This window comes from Terrapene carolina, unplaced genomic scaffold, assembly GCF_002925995.2.
Source record: "Terrapene carolina triunguis isolate 2854851 unplaced genomic scaffold, T_m_triunguis-2.0 Scaffold25, whole genome shotgun sequence".
Lineage (NCBI taxonomy): Eukaryota > Metazoa > Chordata > Testudines > Emydidae > Terrapene > Terrapene triunguis.
The window spans coordinates 3,057,865-3,076,175 of NW_020664376.1; the positions used below are offsets into that span (position 1 = coordinate 3,057,865).

At 41.2% G+C, this 18,311-nt stretch overlaps 1 protein-coding gene across 1 annotated transcript in view; it reads right to left on the bottom strand.

The window, feature by feature from the left end:
• Positions 1-18,311, bottom strand: part of LOC112110507 (sodium/hydrogen exchanger 7) — a 100,304-nt gene that overhangs the window by 25,676 nt on the left and 56,317 nt on the right. Inside the window, exons 3-12 of the mRNA XM_026650341.1 lie at positions 17,722-17,799; positions 16,889-16,965; positions 14,746-14,858; positions 13,091-13,196; positions 12,604-12,759; positions 8,888-9,000; positions 7,799-7,887; positions 7,555-7,668; positions 4,342-4,453; positions 2,824-2,977 (exon numbers count right to left, since the gene is read on the bottom strand). Coding sequence (XP_026506126.1) covers positions 2,824-2,977; positions 4,342-4,453; positions 7,555-7,668; positions 7,799-7,887; positions 8,888-9,000; positions 12,604-12,759; positions 13,091-13,196; positions 14,746-14,858; positions 16,889-16,965; positions 17,722-17,799 — 1,112 coding nt within the window. The remainder of the gene's footprint in view (positions 1-2,823; positions 2,978-4,341; positions 4,454-7,554; positions 7,669-7,798; positions 7,888-8,887; positions 9,001-12,603; positions 12,760-13,090; positions 13,197-14,745; positions 14,859-16,888; positions 16,966-17,721; positions 17,800-18,311) is intronic.

Here is an 18,311-nt window from a genome sequence, read left to right on the forward strand (position 1 = left end):
GGCAAGCGTGGAAGAATGTTATTAGTTTTAGTTGGACTTTTGTTTTTTCTTTTATAAACTCGTTATACTAATGGCTCAAGAATTAAATTGAAGTTTAAGGTTAAAACCACTCTGAATTTCACAGGGTACAAGTGGCCTTTTTTATGGTTGTCTGCAACTTCTGAATTATAGGTCCAGTTCATGAACTGCATCATTGCCCCCTCTCCCACTTAATCTAGTAAATGAACAAAAAGCAAATATTAACCTTTAATCTCTTTTCTGTTAAAGTATCCTGTATAATTAAACACTTCTTAACTCTCAACCTCTCACGCTTTATTTACTGCCAGCTAATTTAAAGGGCATAAGTGCCAGGGGTCCAGGCATCATCCATTTAAAGAAACAGTGAATACCTTGAATTCCATACTGCACCCCAGCTGAGCCCTATATTCCATGCTATTGCTTCTGTTTGAGATACAGACTTCCTTTAGTTTTTTCTTTATACTGCATCTTCTGATGCCTCACACCCTACCCAAAAGGATAAGAACTAGCATGTTAAACTCTTCTGAACTTCACTAGGAAGCTGCAATCTCTATCCCTCTGCTACCCTCCTATAGCAAAGGGGGCATTTTACTTCTCAGTAGCTGGCACTGTATCATGACAAATGACCACTAACCAGTGTTTGAGTTTCTAACTCTTATTCAGCTGCACATGGCTGCCATCTCCTGGTTTAAGTAAGTTCAATTTTATGTGGCCTCTGGGAAGACAAACTGCCCCAATTCCAGTGAACACTGTACAGGGGTCAGTCAAATATTGCATTTCCTAATCAGAATGCTACGAACAGATCTATATAATTATATAGATGAGAGGTTAACCATTTTGTTCTGTTCAACCAAGCCAAAAAGGTAGTGATTTCTTTTCACTTCCAATCAGGGGGTTCTGTTATGCCTCCAACACACAATTTAATATCTATAGGTATGTCAATCTGCCCTGCTGTGACATTACAGTTGTCTTTTGGAAGCCATTCCAGGAGTGGTATCACAGCACTGGTCAACTAGTGTTTTCACCTGTGCTGCTTCATGGCCTGAATTATTGATTTTGGGGAGCGGCACTTTCATGAAGAGCATAAGAAAAGAACATGGTATCACCTACTGATGGAGCAAAACTACTGAAGTGGCCCTATCATCAACAAAACAATCTGTCAGAAAAACCAATGTCCTCCCTCAAATGCCTCCAGAAATGCTCATGTCACCTCAGGTTCCTAGGCTGGACCATCAAAAAAAGGTTCGTCACTGCAAGAGGAGAGGTACACCTCATCCTCAAATTGCAAAAAATAACGACAGGCCTGTGATATGAGTAATATTTCCAGCTGTCCCAACTAAGCCCAACCAATGTACCCAGCTGTTTGAATTTAACCATCAGCCATCTGGAAGGACCCCAAGGTCATCACGGCAAGGTGAGAATCTAAGGAGTTGGGGGTGGGTAATGCCTGAGCGTCTTTGCTAGCCATAGCTAGTCTTTCTTCTGAGAATTTGTCTAGAAAATTCTAGAGGAAAACAAGTCAGTGTGTGGGATTCCCAGAAGTGCTCAGCGCTGGCCTGTTTCTGCGCCCATTGACTGCAATGGTTCAACTTCCACTGATATCAATGGGAGCAGTTAGGCCAATTCCAAGTGCTTTTGGAAATCCCACCCACTCCGAGTCATTTCTTAACTGAACCAAGGAAATACATATCAGCTGGCAATTTCCTCTCTTTGTCCAACTACAGAGGTGGTCCCTAACCTGCTAATTTTAGCAAAGATAAATAGAGACTGTTACCTCAGCATCTGCAGTTTTCCCTGGTGCTTACCTATACCCTACTACAGGACCTTGGATATTGCAAATTCTGGTGAACACACTTAGTACTGAAGGCAATCAGTATGTTGTAAGGGCCACACAGCATGTGTACAGTACGCCAAAACCCTAATATAGCAGGAGCATACCTGCTAAATAACTGTTGATGGATTCATGATTCTCTACTAGGGCTTTTGCTTCCCAAGATAAGTAGCTTCAAAAATATACACCTCTACCCCGATATAACCCTGTCCTCGGGAGCCAAAAAATCTTACCGCATTATAGGTGAAACCGCGTTATACTGAACTTGCTTTGATCCGCCGGAGTGCGCAGCCCCGCCCGAGTACTGCTTTACCGCGTTATATCCAAATTCGTGTTATATCGGGTTGCGTTATATCGGGGTAGAGGTGTATATGCCTATAACCTCAGAGCATCTGTATATTGGCAGTTTGACTACGTTGTTATGATTACATACCATAACCATAATCTTTATGTTGGCCATGTCCTCAAGCAGTACAGTAAGATCCTGATTGTTCTAACAGTCCAGGAAATACCAGATTTGTTTGGATAACAGCCTGTTTAGATCCAGCTCCCACTGAAACCATGGAAAGTCTCACACTGAATTCAATGGGATCAGGGCTATTATCAGGGGCCAAGAGATGGGGACTGGTGTTAGTTCATTGATTTAGAAGTTGGGATACAGGGGCCCTATTGTCTCCTTGTAGGATGTGAGCAATTTCCATTCAAGTCAATAGATGTGACTTGTATCCTGCTAAGGAGCTCAGGCCTCCAGGTGTTTTGGTTAATAGGGATCCTACTGTACTATACATTCATAGTGTCAACGAAAGTAACTTCTTATTTAGTGTCCTTACCAATACATCTGTACCCCTTAAAATCTGGAGATGCCTAACAAGCATCACACAGGTGGTTTTAGTGTATCAGCGACTAGCAGAGTACAGTGTTTTTTTTCTTTTTTAAAGACTATAACATTGCCCAGTGTTTGGATGTGTACTGACCTAATGTTCAGCCATGACAGCATGGGTGTTGTGCCTCCACCAATAATCCAGACAGTGAAAAAGACAATAAGAAGGGTTGTTGAAAACATCATTTGATGGGAGTAAGTAGCAGTGTCTCGTATGGCCAGAGCAAATGCCATGGCTCCTCTAAGACCTGCACAGAAAGAAAGGAATGAACTAGGTGAACTTCTTAAGTACCAGTGACAGTTTTCACAGCACTTCCTTAAACATTCATCCAGTCTAAAAACAAAACCCCAAGATAGTGTGTAGGAGCCAAAAGAAGGGACTCCCCACTGTATCAGCTTCTTAAAATAACCAAACACCATGAAAACACCACCTGATCTGGCCCATTAAGATGTGCAATGTCAGCACTGCAATGCCCTGCACAAACTCCCACTCACCTCAGGCACAGGGGCTACGTTATGATAGGGAGGGGATATGCTATGATATGCTCAGCTGGCTATGGTTCCTTACAAACCAGAGTCAGCAGGCATAAGTTAGAGCAGCTCTTAGACTGCTCTAACCTACGCCATGCCTCAGGGCGGAGCATATCTGCCCTGAAAATGAGGAAGTAGTAACAAGGTACCTGACAGCTTCATTCTCTGCCACAGCATTTTCATTAACATGGTTATGAGTCCAAAGGTAACTGTATAAATAATAGGGACAAATATTTCCAGAAAAGCTTGTGGAAAGAAGTTGCCTGCTGACTGAAGTAAAAATACTTTTTAGAAATTAAGAAGCTCCCTGCATCCAGAAAGAGCATGCAAACCTTTCAATTTGTTCCCACAGCTCTAATACCAGTGTTGCTATAAAAGAGCTGAGAGCTTGGAGAATTCTGGGTAATAACATGCTTCTAAGCACAACACACATCCCAGGGGGTTTCAGAATTCCAGCAGCAAGGCCTACCCAGACAGGCAGCCACGGACTTATTTGTAACAGTAAAAACACTCAGTAATTTGTTTTTACTAGCAAGGAAGCATGAACATTAGCAGCTCACTTGTGTGACAGAGAAAGCAAATAAAAACACTCCCCTCTCCTTTTCTTTACTTTAACTCTAGCTCTAGGTGGTTTTTCCACACTTATATTTCTGACAGCATTGGTTCCGGTCCTGTCATTCCCTAAAGGTAAATTTTTTTTTGGGGGGGGGGGGGGGGGAGAATATTGCAAAATTTCTATTTGCAAAATTTCAAAACAAACATTTTGACCAATCTTAGTCATAACCATGCAGGGATCATCCAGCTGCCAGAGGCCAGAGACTGTCACTACTGTCAGAATCATGACAGATTCTGATCTGTCTGTAAAGAAATGAAGTTGAATAGGAGACAGACACTGTATAAAGATGCTATGCTAAGTCAATTGCTACAGCATTATTATTTTTTTTTAATTAAAACACACACACACCACACTACCCTTCTCCCGATTAGAAATTGCACATCAGTTATAAAAAGGAGGATTTTCACGAGAGGATTATTTAGACTTATGTAAAAACAGAATTATTGCTTCACCAAACACTTTTACCTGAAAACATCATCATGTGCTGAAAGTTCCAACTGATCTTGTGCCTTCTGCCCAGATTCAAGAAGAAAGAGAGAGGGTAGATGTGTGCAGCTCTGCCCAGAAAGATTGCAATCTGATCACAGCTGGGGGTTAAGGATCCACTGGTCTTAAGATAAATACACAGTCGCTGACATCTGCTCCATCATCATGCTACTGGAAACTTAACACAACCTACTCAGTGGAGCAAAAGGTACGTTATTTTTCCTCCTATAAGTGACTTAGAAATGTATACTGACAGTAAAAAGGTCTTCTTACTCATTAGGCTGATTACTTTATACCTTATTGCAGTATATAAGTTTGATACTGTATATATAAATCAAGACTATTTGATGCAGATTGAAATATAAAAAAAATTGAAGGATGCAGACAAACACCTTCAAATATTAACAACTAACAGACCTCAGCACAAGAACTTAAACTCTGCTTTTTAATACAGCTCAGAAAACTAGCAGGAACCGAAGAGGATTCCCCAGCCCCATTTATTTGTTCTGAATCAGTCTGTTGAGGGGAGAGGGATGGATGAGAAGAAGGAAGATACAGCCTCCTCCAAAGCACTTTTAAAATACAATATGGTACACAGTATGATACAAAAACCTCATTGGTTGCCCATATGTTTAGCTCACACAACAGGGAACCACTTTATATGCAGTACTTTGCTATAGTATGTGGAATTTGAAAAGGCTGCATATTAGGCAGGGTGAGAGAACAGCAGAGGAAGGAGAATATGAGATTAAAATACACTAGTGGAAGGCATCTTTTGGAAAAAAAAAAAAATCAAACCCATCCATCCAAAACTCAGGAGACTAGGCACATTGGGAAGGGGACACCTTCCGTGAATCTTGCCATCAAGTTTAACTATGTAATTCCCTTGGGCAGGTTTATATTTTATCATAATGAAGGCTGCAAAAATCCATGCACATTGTTCAGTTGGGGCATGAGATAAAACAACCTCCTTATAAACAATATTCTTACCTAGCCCATCCCAGATGTGTTTTGATGTGCAGATGATACAAAACTACTTAAGATAGTTAAGTCCCAGGCAGACTGTGAAGAGCTACCAAAGGATCTCTCAAAACTGGGTGACTGGGCAACAAAATGGCAGATGAAATTCAATGTTGATAAATGCAAAATAATGCACATTGGAAAACATAATCCCAACTATACATATAAAATGATGGGGTCTAAATTAGCTGTTACCACGCAAGAAAGAGATCTTGGAGTCACTGTGAATAGTTTTCTGAAAACATCCACTCAATGTGCAGGGCAGTCAAAAAAGCGAACAGAATGTTGGGAATCATTAGGAAATGGATAGATAATAAGACAGAAAATATCATATTGCCTCTATATAAACCCATGGTACGTCCACATCTTGAATACTGTGTGCAGATGTGGTCGCCCCATCTCAAAAAAGATATATTTGAATTGGAAAAGGTTCAGAAAATGGCAACAAAAATGCTTAGGGGCATGGAACAGCTTCTGTATGAGGCGAGATTAATAAGACTGGGACTTTTCAGCTTGGAAAAGAGAAGACTGGGGGGGGGGGGTTATGACAGAAGTCTATAAAATCATGACTAGTGTGAAGAAAGTGTTATTTACTCCTTCTCATAAGAACTAGGTGTCACCCAATTAAATTAATAGGCAGCAGGTTTTAAACAAACAAAAGGAAGTATTTCTTCACACAACGCACTGTCAACCTGTGGAACTCTTTGCCAAAGGATGTTGTGAAGGCCAAGACTATAACAGGGTTCAAAAAAGAACTAGTTAAGTTCATGGAGGATAGGTCCATCAATCGCTATTAGCAAGGATGGGCAGGGATGGTGTCCCTAGATTGATCACTTGATGACTGCCTGTTTTCTTTATTTCCTCTGAAGCACTTGGCAGTGGCCACTGTCAGAAGACAGGTTGCTGGGCTAGATGGACCATTGGTCTGACCCAGTATGGCTGTGTGTGTGTGTGTGTGTTAGTGTGTGTGTGTGTTAGTGTTAATGGCAGGCAATACAACATACTTCCTTGTGTTTTAAAACCTGGAGAAGTTCAACTTTACTGAGCCATTTCTATTTTACCAGAGGTGATTAAGGCTAGATGTGTTCTGGGCTAGCTAAAAACCCAACACCACAAAAACCTAGAACCCTAACTTCATCTTGTTTTATTGAGCCATCGCTGTTCACAGAAAGCTAGTACTCTCTTATATGGACTCTGGCATGGTAGGTTCTCAGTTATTTACCCTCAGCTAATCCATTTTCCAGGTATGTGCAAAGGAGTGTCTAAGGGCATGTCTCCACTACAAAGTAAGTCCATGTAAGGCAGCTTACGTCAATCTAACTATGTAAGCGTACACACTACAGTGTTCTGCCTGTTGCTGTAATTCGTCTGCTACGCCGACCTAGTAAACCCACCTCGACGAGAGGGGCAAGGCTTAGGCTGATGTAGGTTGGGCGATGCAGTATCTGTGTAGGCTCCAGCTGGGAGCTCCGTGGGGAGCCGGGAGCTGAGAGCACGGGCGGCAGCCGGGCTCCAGTTGGGAGCTTGGTGCCGAGCTGAGAGCCTGGGCTCTCAGCCCACACACTGCCCCTCTTAAGTTGGTGCAAGCGCTCTTGGTGAGGATGCGCACCACTGACAGAAGGAAAAAAACGCACCACTGACAGACATGAAAAAAAACGCAGTAATTATTGCTGTGGCTGTAAGTCAGCCTAACATAGGTCAACTTAATTGTGTAGTATAGACATGGCCTAACTAATGCAAGATAGTGCCTTGATTTGTGTACGCTGATTTGAGCAGACAACATAGGGTATTTTTCTCCTATCCTTTAATTCTGAAACACCTTTTCCACCCTGAATATTTGAAGCTTTAAGTTCTGTTATAACTGCAGGGAATGTAGCTGTCTCCAGCATATTTGCTGTTGAGCACATAAACCAATGATACACAGCTCTTAGAAGCTGTTCAGGTACACGAGAGCCCTGGGGCTTACATGCCATAAGGTCCTTAGCTCTGCAAGGGCAGATGAAGGTTGTTTGCAAAAGATTCTTGCATCAGCAGCATATTGCAGGAAAACACAAGTCAAAAAACATCATCTCTTTGAGATGCTTGAGTGGCTGAGGGAAGGCAAAAAAGGCATGGCAAGTTTTCAGGTACCTAAAATAAATAATTTGTTAGATGAAAAGCAAGAAAGGATACAAAAGCTCCAATGATGAAAATTGGGCTGAATATGTGTTTCTGGAAAGTAAAAAGGGCTAAACCCATGTATGAAAATATGAAGTTTTCAGCCAGGAAGTGCAGTACCTCAAAGAGCTGGGGAGAAAAATATTCACATTGAAGAATTACATAGTAAAACTGACAGTCTTATTTTTTATAAAAAAACAAACAAACAAAAAAGACAACCAACACTACACCACATGGGAAGTGAAGAATAGGGTCTCACCTGCTTAGTTCGGCTCCTTGACTCGACTGACAAATTGTTGTATGTATAATGAGCCTGTGTAATTCCACAAAAGAGAACCGCCACCACACCTGCCAATAGATTCACAGACACAAACAGAGCGGGATGATAAAGTTCTTTGCTTACCATCTTAAATCCATTATAAACATAATTACTTGATTCTCCTGACTGCCTTGTTTATTATTTGTATGACCATTGCACCGAGGAGCTCTAGTCATGGACCAGGATCCCACTGTGCTAGGTGCTGTACCAACACAGAACAAAAAGACAGTTGCTTGCCCTGCCACCTTTGCTTATACTCGTGGTTTAACACATTGTTCTTTAGTTCTGGAGGATTTATTCCTCACAGTAAAGGGACGTTTATATGATGTTTTTGTTAACCAACCATTTCTTTAAGACTATCAAATTTTAGAGCTCTCCAAATGGTCTTCAACAAAATAAATGAGCAACATAGCTCGGACACACTGCTGGTGACAGAAAGCAGAAATCACTTCAATACCTAGGTTTAGGTAACTCAGTGCAGTAGACTGGATATCTTCTCTGAGAAGATTCATTAGGAGAGGAGAGCGGCCCTTGATTTAAGTCCAAGAGAGAAGATTTGATGTAGTGTTCTGTATATTATGTTTAGCTGGGGATTTGGGGAAACCATTACCAAGCTGTATCTGAAGCTAAGACATCTCAAGTTACGTAATACAGAGGTGACAATGAGGTGCAAATAGAATTATTTAGCTTTAAAGCTACAATCTGAAGTAGCAACTAAAAACAGAAAGCCAGCTCCCTGGGTAATCAGTGTGGATATTACGGTCAACACAAAATTAACAATCAAGATTAACATTTCTTGCTTAGAGCCAAGTTCTAACATGCACAGACTTTGACAGGTAATAAGAAAAGCCCACATTTTCCAGGGGCTGTTTTCCAGTGTAGTTTTACCAGTAAGGAAAGTGAAAACATTTTAGCACTAAAAACATTCATCCTATATGAAGTGCTGTTAAAACAGATTTAATTCGGCAAGTGAACAAAGGAAATGGACAGAAGTTTGATCTCTTTGTGCTTGACTCCAAAACATCTCACCTGTAAACCCACAAGCTTCAGCTAGCAAGAAAGTGCTCCAGGACATCAGGAAGAAGAGAGCTGTCTCCAGCAGGGGGAAGCAATGCAGTTTGGTAAACTTGGTCACATAAATACTTTGTTAAGGGATCAACAAATACCTGGTGATTTTGGCTGAATGTTAGTACAGTTATACCTAATGTTTATAAAAAGCCTTTTTGTTTGCATTAGTGTGAAGTGTCAATCCAAACCAAGACAATTTCAACATTAAATCCATCAACTCATCTATGTCAAGGCTGAAGTATCAGACACTCAAGAATGAGGAAGTTTAAGGTTTCTTTTGCAACAGTAACCTGGCCACCTTGTACATCTTTGAGGATGAGGCAAGGATGGAGTCTGCAGCATAATTTGGCTGGAGTTAGTTAGGTAAGACCAACCTGAGATGATGAAGGCCATTCAATGATGGTGACATTACACCAAAGAGTAAGTGACATTACACCAACTGGTATTTTGGCTACTACCTTATTCTTCATATTATTCCTTTCCCTCATCAAAGCCCACAATATTGTAGAGAGGGCACTGTACTGTGCTTATATGCACAACAAGTAGGCAGACTCTGCACTTGCAAGGAAATAGTATGTACAATACTCTTACAATATTTATTTTTTTTAAAATCACATATTGTTGAGTGTGGCAATACTGACCAGCTATCAGTCCCTGGATATCTTACGAAAAACCAAAAGATCAAAAGCAAGTTATTTGCATAACTATTAGAAACAATCAAAACAATTTTAAAATGGGTAATGCATGACTAAACTTCCCCTATTTATTTAATCAACCCTCAATGACAAAGAGATGCAGAGGCAGGCAAAGTGCTCTAAGAACTACAGCTGTGTCAGTACTGGGGAAAATCAGTCAGAAGCAGAAGTTTATGAAGCGTGTGTGTGACTTAACAGTAACGTGTTACTGTTCTTTTATAGCTAATTAAAACCTTTATTTTCAGTATTATACTTGGATACAATTAAATTATTTTTTGACGTGAATCTCACTTTTAAAAGAAAGAGTTTAAAGTTTCATATCCTAACTGAGGATTCCAATGCACGTATGGTAAAGCAAAGTCTCATGCTTTTTCTTAACAGACGTTATCTTGTGAACAACCTCCCTTTCCATTCCCTGACTGGCCACTCTGCCTCCCATTCATCAGCAAGTAATATCCCTGCGTCAGCTAGAGCAAATGCTAAAATGGATGTGTCATGTTACAACTATTTATATATTTTAGCTGTATTTTAAATACAATTTGGTAGTTGAATATAAATTGAAATAGCAGCAACATGTGACCAACCAGCTCCATATGGACTATTGGCAGACCAGAGCCCAGTTTGAGAAGAACTATATTAATATCATGTTAATGGTCACTCAAACCATTCGGGGGGAGGGATAGCTCAGTGGTTTGAGCATTGGCCTGCTAAACCCAGGGTTGTGAGTTCAATCCTTGAGGGGGCCACTTAGGGATCTGGGGCAAAATCAGTACTTGGTCCTGCTAGTGAAGGCAGGGGGCTGGACTCGATGACCATAAAAAAACACAAAAAAAAAAAGGAGATAAGAAATAATATATAAAAAAAAAAAAAAAAAAAAACACCTGAGAAGTCTAAAAATTCAGATTGTAAAAAAGGTACCACGGCACCTTTTCTCTTAATGCCTTAAGCATTTTCATTATGCAGGACATGAGTGGGGTGGGGGCAGGGAGAGCAGTCAGATAGCCTGGACTATGGGAACATGTAATGAGACACACTTTTGGAGAAATGTTGTCCAAAATGAAATATCATGGATTTATGATTTAAAAAATATTTATCACCTTCCACTCCTTTGAGGTTAGTTTTCTGATGCACACATGCATCAAAGTAAGACAGACTGTGTTTGAGTAAGAGTACACCAGCATATCTAGAAGAAAAGGCTGTGAGTTTGATGAAGCATCATGACCTCTTACTCCGGTCAAGCTTTAGGTCCAATGCCCCACTCCTGCAACCAGATCCACAGAGACTGATCATTGTACCTGTATACAACACTCCACTGCAGATCCAATAGTAGAATTGGGACATAGGCTTGAAAATAATGGGAAAAAAAATCACGTGAAGTGGGTTGTATTATATCAATACTGATAAGACAGAATCGAGTTTTATTTGAACAATATCTGAAATGAGACTCCTGCAGAAAGATTAAACATAAGGCCCATAGCAAGAGCCCAATAGTGTCTGAAAGGGTTATTAATGGCTCAAGTGGTTAAGGCATTGGAACAGTGAATATGAACCACCAAGTTGCCTTTCAAGTGTTAAAACTGCATCTTTTTAAGGGTAGGTCTCCACTACAATTACAATCTATATGCAAATCTCACTAGTGTAGCTATGTCACTTAGCGATGTGTAATTTTTACCGATATTGTTATACCAGTAAAATCCTTAGTGTAGAAAGAGTTATACCAGCATGAAGGTGGTGTAGAGAGGTGGCAGGCCTCTCAGGAGCTTCCCCTTGGCAGAGTGCATATGCAAGCCCTTTCTCTCTCTGTAGTCCTCCTTGGGCTAAGGCCCTTAATTAGTCCCGTAGTCTTTAAATGGCCTCGACCCTGGTATCGAGCTGTACTCCAAGACGATTTCCCTGAAGGCAATGTCCATATCCTTTCTAGGCCTTTCTGTCCCCAGCTCTCCTCCTGGGCTACTAAAAGGATTCAGTTCCCCTTCTGAGGTGTATCAAAGTCCAGGTCACTTCCCCAGTTGCCAATGGGGGGGACCCAGGCCCACCCACTACTCTGGGTCCCAGCCTAGGGACCCTATAATAGCAACAATCCACTCTGTCCCTTTATCTATGCTGAGTCGCTGCTATGATTTCCTGGGCCACTTCCCCACAGGCCCAGAACATTCTTTACCCTTACTTCAGGGCCTCGTCCTGGTTGAATCCCAGCAGCCAGCCAGGAGCTCCTTCTTGCTCCCCCCGGTCTCTGCCAGCACTGCTCTATCCGAGGTCCTGTAGCTTCATCAGCCAGCCAGGCACACCATCCACGCTCCTCCAGCTCCAGCAAGGAACTGAGCTCACTCTGGCCCTCCAGCTCTTTTTATACTAACCTGCTGAGCCCTGATTGGCTGCCTCCCCTGCGGCCTCTTTAGGCCACTTGGCGGACTCCACCCTACTGCCTTTTTCTGGGGCGGGATGTGGTAAGACCACAGAGCTCTCCAGAGTGCCTCAAAGGGGCCGTCACAGGTGGTTATACAGCTATTCCCCTTGCTGTATGGGTGACTAAGGCCTGATCTACACTTAAAAATGTTGCTGGCAGAACTGTATAGTTTAGGAGCACGAAAAAAAACCAAAAAAAAACAGTTACCCTCCAGATCCACACAGCTATGCTAGCAAAAGTCCCAATGTAGATGCAGTTATGCCAATAATAATGTCCTTTTGTCAACATAGCTTATTTTGTTTGGGGAACTCTTATAACCTACATGAGCAAGAGTTCTTTATAAGCTGTGTCTCCACCTGTTTTGCTGTTATAGCTACATCAGCAAACCCTTCCTAGCAGAGACAAGGCCTAAAATGACATAATACTGATCATGATTTTACAGTCAGTCAATGTAGACTACGGCAAGTTGTGTTCAGCAATGTGTTGACTAATAATGATTGAAACCTGCTGGAGTCAGCATTCAGGATCAGGGCTTCGTTTAATGCTAACACACCTGCACTTTGGAAGAGTTAAACACAAGAAAGGATATCAGAGCTGTAACAACCCCTGTCACTGCTCCCATCATGAAAGAGCCACTGAATATTCCAAGGAAAACTCCAACTGATTTGAAAAATGCTGCGGCATCAAATGCATGGGTGTTTTCACCTGTTGGCTGGTAGGCAACTATTGATCTAGGGAGAAAAAAAGAGAGTCAGATGACAATGGAGGAGTTAGTGATGGCAACAAAATCTTTTATGCCAGATCATTAAGCAAAGGGATATTGTATTCTGCTAGATTCGGATTCTAAATGCCAATTCTCTTCTGACTGATTCATTACACACCTCTGTAGCATAGACAAAAACGTTAGCAACATTTATCAATTCAGTTCACAAGGCAGAATCCATTTAGAAAAAGAAATGTGGAGATTAAGTTTTTAGAAAAATAATATGATTCATAGCTACCAGTTAAACCACAAGAAGAAATAGAAAATTTCACATAGTGGAAGCCTGAATTGTTACTTACGAAGACAAGACAATGGCAACAGCATCATTTAGAACACTCTCTCCAAACAGAAGGGCATAGAGATCGACATCAGCATGCAGCTCATTAAATATTGCCAGCACGGTAACTATAAAAATAAGAAGAAAGAACATGTATGTTAGTTTATTGTGAGTGCTTGTAAGCTGGAAGGAGCAGACATTTTCCAATTTGTCTAAAAGAAGCAAAAACCATAGACTGTGGAACAATTTCAAACCAAAATGGGAAGACTTTAGACATATTTAATTAAGGGTCATACTGTACAGGTAAATTGACTGTTGGAGGTGGAATGACAGTTTTAGGGCAGTCTTGTTCCAAAATGGGTCTGGATCACTTGCTGTGTCTCTCACACACAAGAAATTTCTCTAGGAAGTCCTCCCAACCATTGGACATAAATAGACAACAGTTCCACTCTGCCAGAATCCTACTATTTTTTAAACAATACGTCCAAGTTTCACAATCAAATAGCCAGAAAAAAGTTGTGGACTGGTAACAAACAATAGAAGGCGTTTACAGTCTTCACACAAATCTTTAGTATTTCAGTTTTTTAAAAAAAAAAAAAAAAAAAAACTAAAACAAAGAACAAAAAAACCCCATATAAAACCATTCGTAAGTACCTTGTCCAAAAAGTACACTATGTTCTAAACATATTTGCAAACAGAAGTTGAGAGGGACAAGACAAGACTAGTAATTATTCAAAGCAATCGTTTCAAACAATAACTTCGGTCTGATATTGAGGAAGAAGGTCCTGGAGACTCATCCCATGTGTACCTTATTTTCACTCATCATATGCCAGTTTCCATATAAAAGGAAGCAGAAGTGAATCCAACTACCAGCAGTCCATCTCAACTGCTGGTTGCCACTTCCCATTTTCCCAGAAACAGATACTGAATATGTAAAAATATGTGTTTTAAAATATAGTTCCTGGTTTCAAGTATCAGAGGGGTAGCCGTGTTAGTCTGGATCTGTAAAAGCAGCAAAGAGTCCTGTGGCACCTTATAGACTAACAGACGTATAGGATCATGAGCTTTCGTGGGCGAATACCCACTTCTTCGAATGCATGACATCCTGGTTAGTACTTCAGACAGACACATGCACAACAGTTCTCCAGAGACGTTCATTTCCAAAACATACAACTTTATGGGTCTGTAGCACTTTGAAATTTGAAGACACCATTTCAAAAAAGGTTAAACAGTTGGCTATAAAAAAAGTGTCCTTATACTTGAAATACTACAATATATTAAAATGAAAAAAACCTTAAAATTTCAAATTGCACCTATTTTATAAAAAGTAATACTACATTTCAAGCAGTGAATCTATAAAGGGATAGCCAGGCTCTCCAGAAAATGAAAAGATTACATTCATTCAACTGAATTAAAGTTTATATTCATGAAACTCTATTAAGGAAAACATATCAGCAGAGCCAACCAGTACATTTTGTTTCTAAATGTGTTGTCTCGCCAGATACCAGCACAGTCTTTGCCAGATACCAACTGTCCTGATGCCCAGTATATACATCATACAGTACATACACACAGAGTTACCATTGTAAGGTAAGTGAAAAGAAAAAAGAATGTTAGAATTGTCAGCTATACATCCTCAATGTGTTATCAATGGAATAATTTAAGTAACTGCAGTACCTGGATCAGTAGCAGATATGACAGCTCCGAAGAGGAGACAGTCTGTATAGTAAAATTTATCAGAGAGTTGTCCCACCAACTTCATTAGTTTTACAACACCATACATGAGATTCCTGCAGTAAAAGAGGATAAAGCAGTGTTTATCAAAATAGGAAGGGTGGTGTCTCCTTTGTGAGGCTCTGAAGAGTATAGGAAAGATAAAATCCTCTCATCACTGCTCAGGTAGGCCTTGCCACACTAAGGGGGGAGGAGGGGGAATATCTACACTTGAAATGCTACAGCTTTGGTGTAGGTAGTGTCTACACTGATGGGAGGGGTTCTCCTATCGGCCTAGGTCAGTGATTTTCAAACTTTTTTTCTGCCAACCCAGTTGAAGAAAATTGTTGATGCCCACAACCCAAGGGAGTTGGGGATGAGGGGTTTGGGAGGGGTTCAGGGCTGGTGCAGAGGGTTGGGGTGTGGGGGTGAGAGCTGCAGGGTGGGGCCAGGAATGAGGGGTTCAGGGATTGGGAGGGGGCTCTGGGCTAGGGGTGCAGGCTCTGGGGTGGGGCTGGGGATGAGAAGTTTGGGGTGCAGGAAGGGGCTTCAGGTTTGGGGAGGGTTCAGGGCAGGAGATTGGGGCACGGGATTACCTCTGGCGGCTCCCGATCAGTGGTGCAGCAGGGCTGCTAAGGCAGGCTTCCTCCCTGTCCTGGCACCGTGGACTGCACTGTGCCCCGGAAGCGGCCAGCAGCAGGTCCAGCTCCTAGGCGGATGCGCGCAAACGGCTTTGCGCGGCTCTCACCCGCAGGCACTGCCCCTGCACCCAGCTCCCATTGGCTGGGAAGCAGCCAATGGGAGTGCGGATCCAGTGCTTGGGAGCGCGTGGAGCCCGGTGGCACCCCCGCCTAAGAGCCAGACCTGATGCTGGCCGCTTCCGGGGCATAGCGAGGTGTTGGAACAGATAGGAACTAGCCTGCCTTAACCAGGCAGCACCGCCAATGGGACTTTTAACGGCCTCGTTGGCAGTGCTGACCAGAGCTGCTGCGACCCAGTGCCTTACATTTTGCGACCCAGTTCTGGGTCGCGAACCGCAGTTTGAAAACCACTAGTCTAGTAATACACCTCGTTGAGAAGCAGTAACTAGATCGATGGAAGAATTCTTCTGTCAATCTAGCGCTGTCCACGCAGGGATTCAGGTCATCTTAACAACGCTTCTCAGGGGTGTGGATTTTTCACACCTCTGACTGACGTAATTAAACTGACCTAATTTTCTAGTGAAGCCAAGGCCCAGAGTTCAGTATCGAACAGTGAGAGTGGAACTCTAATCTCTCAACAGTTGTTCCCTCATCATCTGAGTCCAGAGTGTGATATGATCCAACACAGGTCATTTAGCACCCAGGAAGTCAGACATGTAGTTTGTCCTCATGATCAAAAACACAATCCAACAATTTCCCCTAATGAATTGTGTAGTATTTAGGGAAAGAACTTTGCAGTGTAACAGCTATTAAATTATTTTTTCCTCTGAAGTGAAATTCCCTCAAGGTAGCATATGCAATAAAGCAGCTACTGAGTATATATACACATTAAAGCTCTTACAAAAGTCCACATGCTGAAAAGATGCAACATTGTTAACAGAGTAAGTATTCACAATCAAAACCATTTTGCTTATGTGTCTTATTTTTAAATAGGTGAAAGAGGATGCTTCTAAAAACTGATAGTCAAGATTCTTGGTTAGCAGTTGCCTCTATTCTCTGGATTAATGTATCTTCATTAGAAATAGAGGCCAATTCATGTAGAATCAAGTATTTTGTAAAGTTTTGTTTTCATAACTGATTAATTGAACCAACAGAACTGTGGATCTCTAGGACTGTAAGGTTGGACAATAGCAGTGACCACCACGGAACTGAATTGTCTGGACAAACTTCGTGGTCTGTTTCTGGCTGCTCTGTAAGAAAGCAAAACCCTATTTGAAGTCAACGAAATTCTAGCATCATTTTAGAGGCTCAATTTTGCCCAAAGGGCACACCAATAAAACCCTAATTGAAAATGTACAGTTACTGTTCTAATCACTAGAAATCAGAAGTTTAGGGAGATATGGTATTTATTTCATCAACTTGAAACTAGTACATAAAAGTTGCACAATCTCACAAAACTCACTCACCCGATAATAAAACAAGAGACTGCAGTTCCTAAAAAGGCATAAGCCAGGATAGACCCCAGATTCCTGAAAAAGTGTCTCTGTATGAGAAAAAAAAAATATATATATATATATATTAAAGCTCAGCTATGTGAAAACTCAGACATCAACAAAATGTATAGGACAGCCCTACAGCAAAATAAGGAAACAGCCTTCCACTCTGGGAGGAAATAATATTTCCAATCTTACTATGTAAATCTTCTGTAATATTTAAACAAATTTAATATAAGTCCCACCTGAATCACGTTTAAAACCTTGTGGGGCTTGTTGAGACACAGCTTTATAACCAGATGCTTGTGTGACTAATGTAACAGAGGGCCAAGAGTTTAAAGGGAAAATAACTGTAGGTGATGACCCCAAGTCACAAAGTGCAGTCCTGAATTCCCATCCTCCAATATTCAGAGGTGTTCAGATCGCAGTTTAAGTTTGGGCCCATCTCTCTAAAAGTAACTCACTGAATGCATACAATGCAGAGGAAAACCAGACAATTCACTGGGATATATTGTTTAAGTTTATCTTGCTTACTCAATAGCAATGTTCAGGGGTAAATAATGTAAGAAAACATGTAATTAAAACAGCATTCTATATATTTGGTAGTAAAATAATATACTTTCTCTTAAAACTAGCCAACTGTTTAGAAACAATGGACAAGACTTTCTAGCTTTGCAAGAGACACCACAAAAGAGACACTTGTGGTCAGGACCGCGGCACTAATGGAGATTGTACTCTAGCGGTTAGTGATGCAGCATTAGGCCGAAAGTGTCATGGTTACATTCTCAGAAAGTGCTTACGCTTACCTTCTTCAAGCTGTACCCAGCATGGAAAATAATAGGAGGCAACAGAATGTTGAAGAAAACTTCTGGGTCAAATGTTACCTTAAAAAAAAAAAAAAAGTAAAAGCCTATTTAAAACCAAAAAAAGAACAGAGTACACAGACAGCAGTTGCCAATAAAATCCTTACAATTTTACCATTGGAAGTAGTTAATGTTAACAAACAATTTGCTAGGTATTTTCTTTACTACCCATGAAGTAACATTATATATGTGCAAAGGCAACGAAATTAAGATTTTAATAGAGACCACTGTATTTGGAGAACTTTGGTATAACAATATATTCAGGGTTCTTCTAAAGTTTAACAGTCCCAACTGGCGGCCTCCTCCTTAAATGCACCAGAAACACAGAAATTTAGATTCAAAAGGTGCTGCATAAAGCCCCTTATCATGGTATCAACCATGATGTTTCTGCAGATTTCTGGTTCTTATTTGTAGCGCCAACTCTATTTACACCTTTTGCATATAGTTACCATATGAGTAAGTCACCCAAACCACAGGCGTGCACGTACACACACACACACACACACACACACACACACACACACACACACACA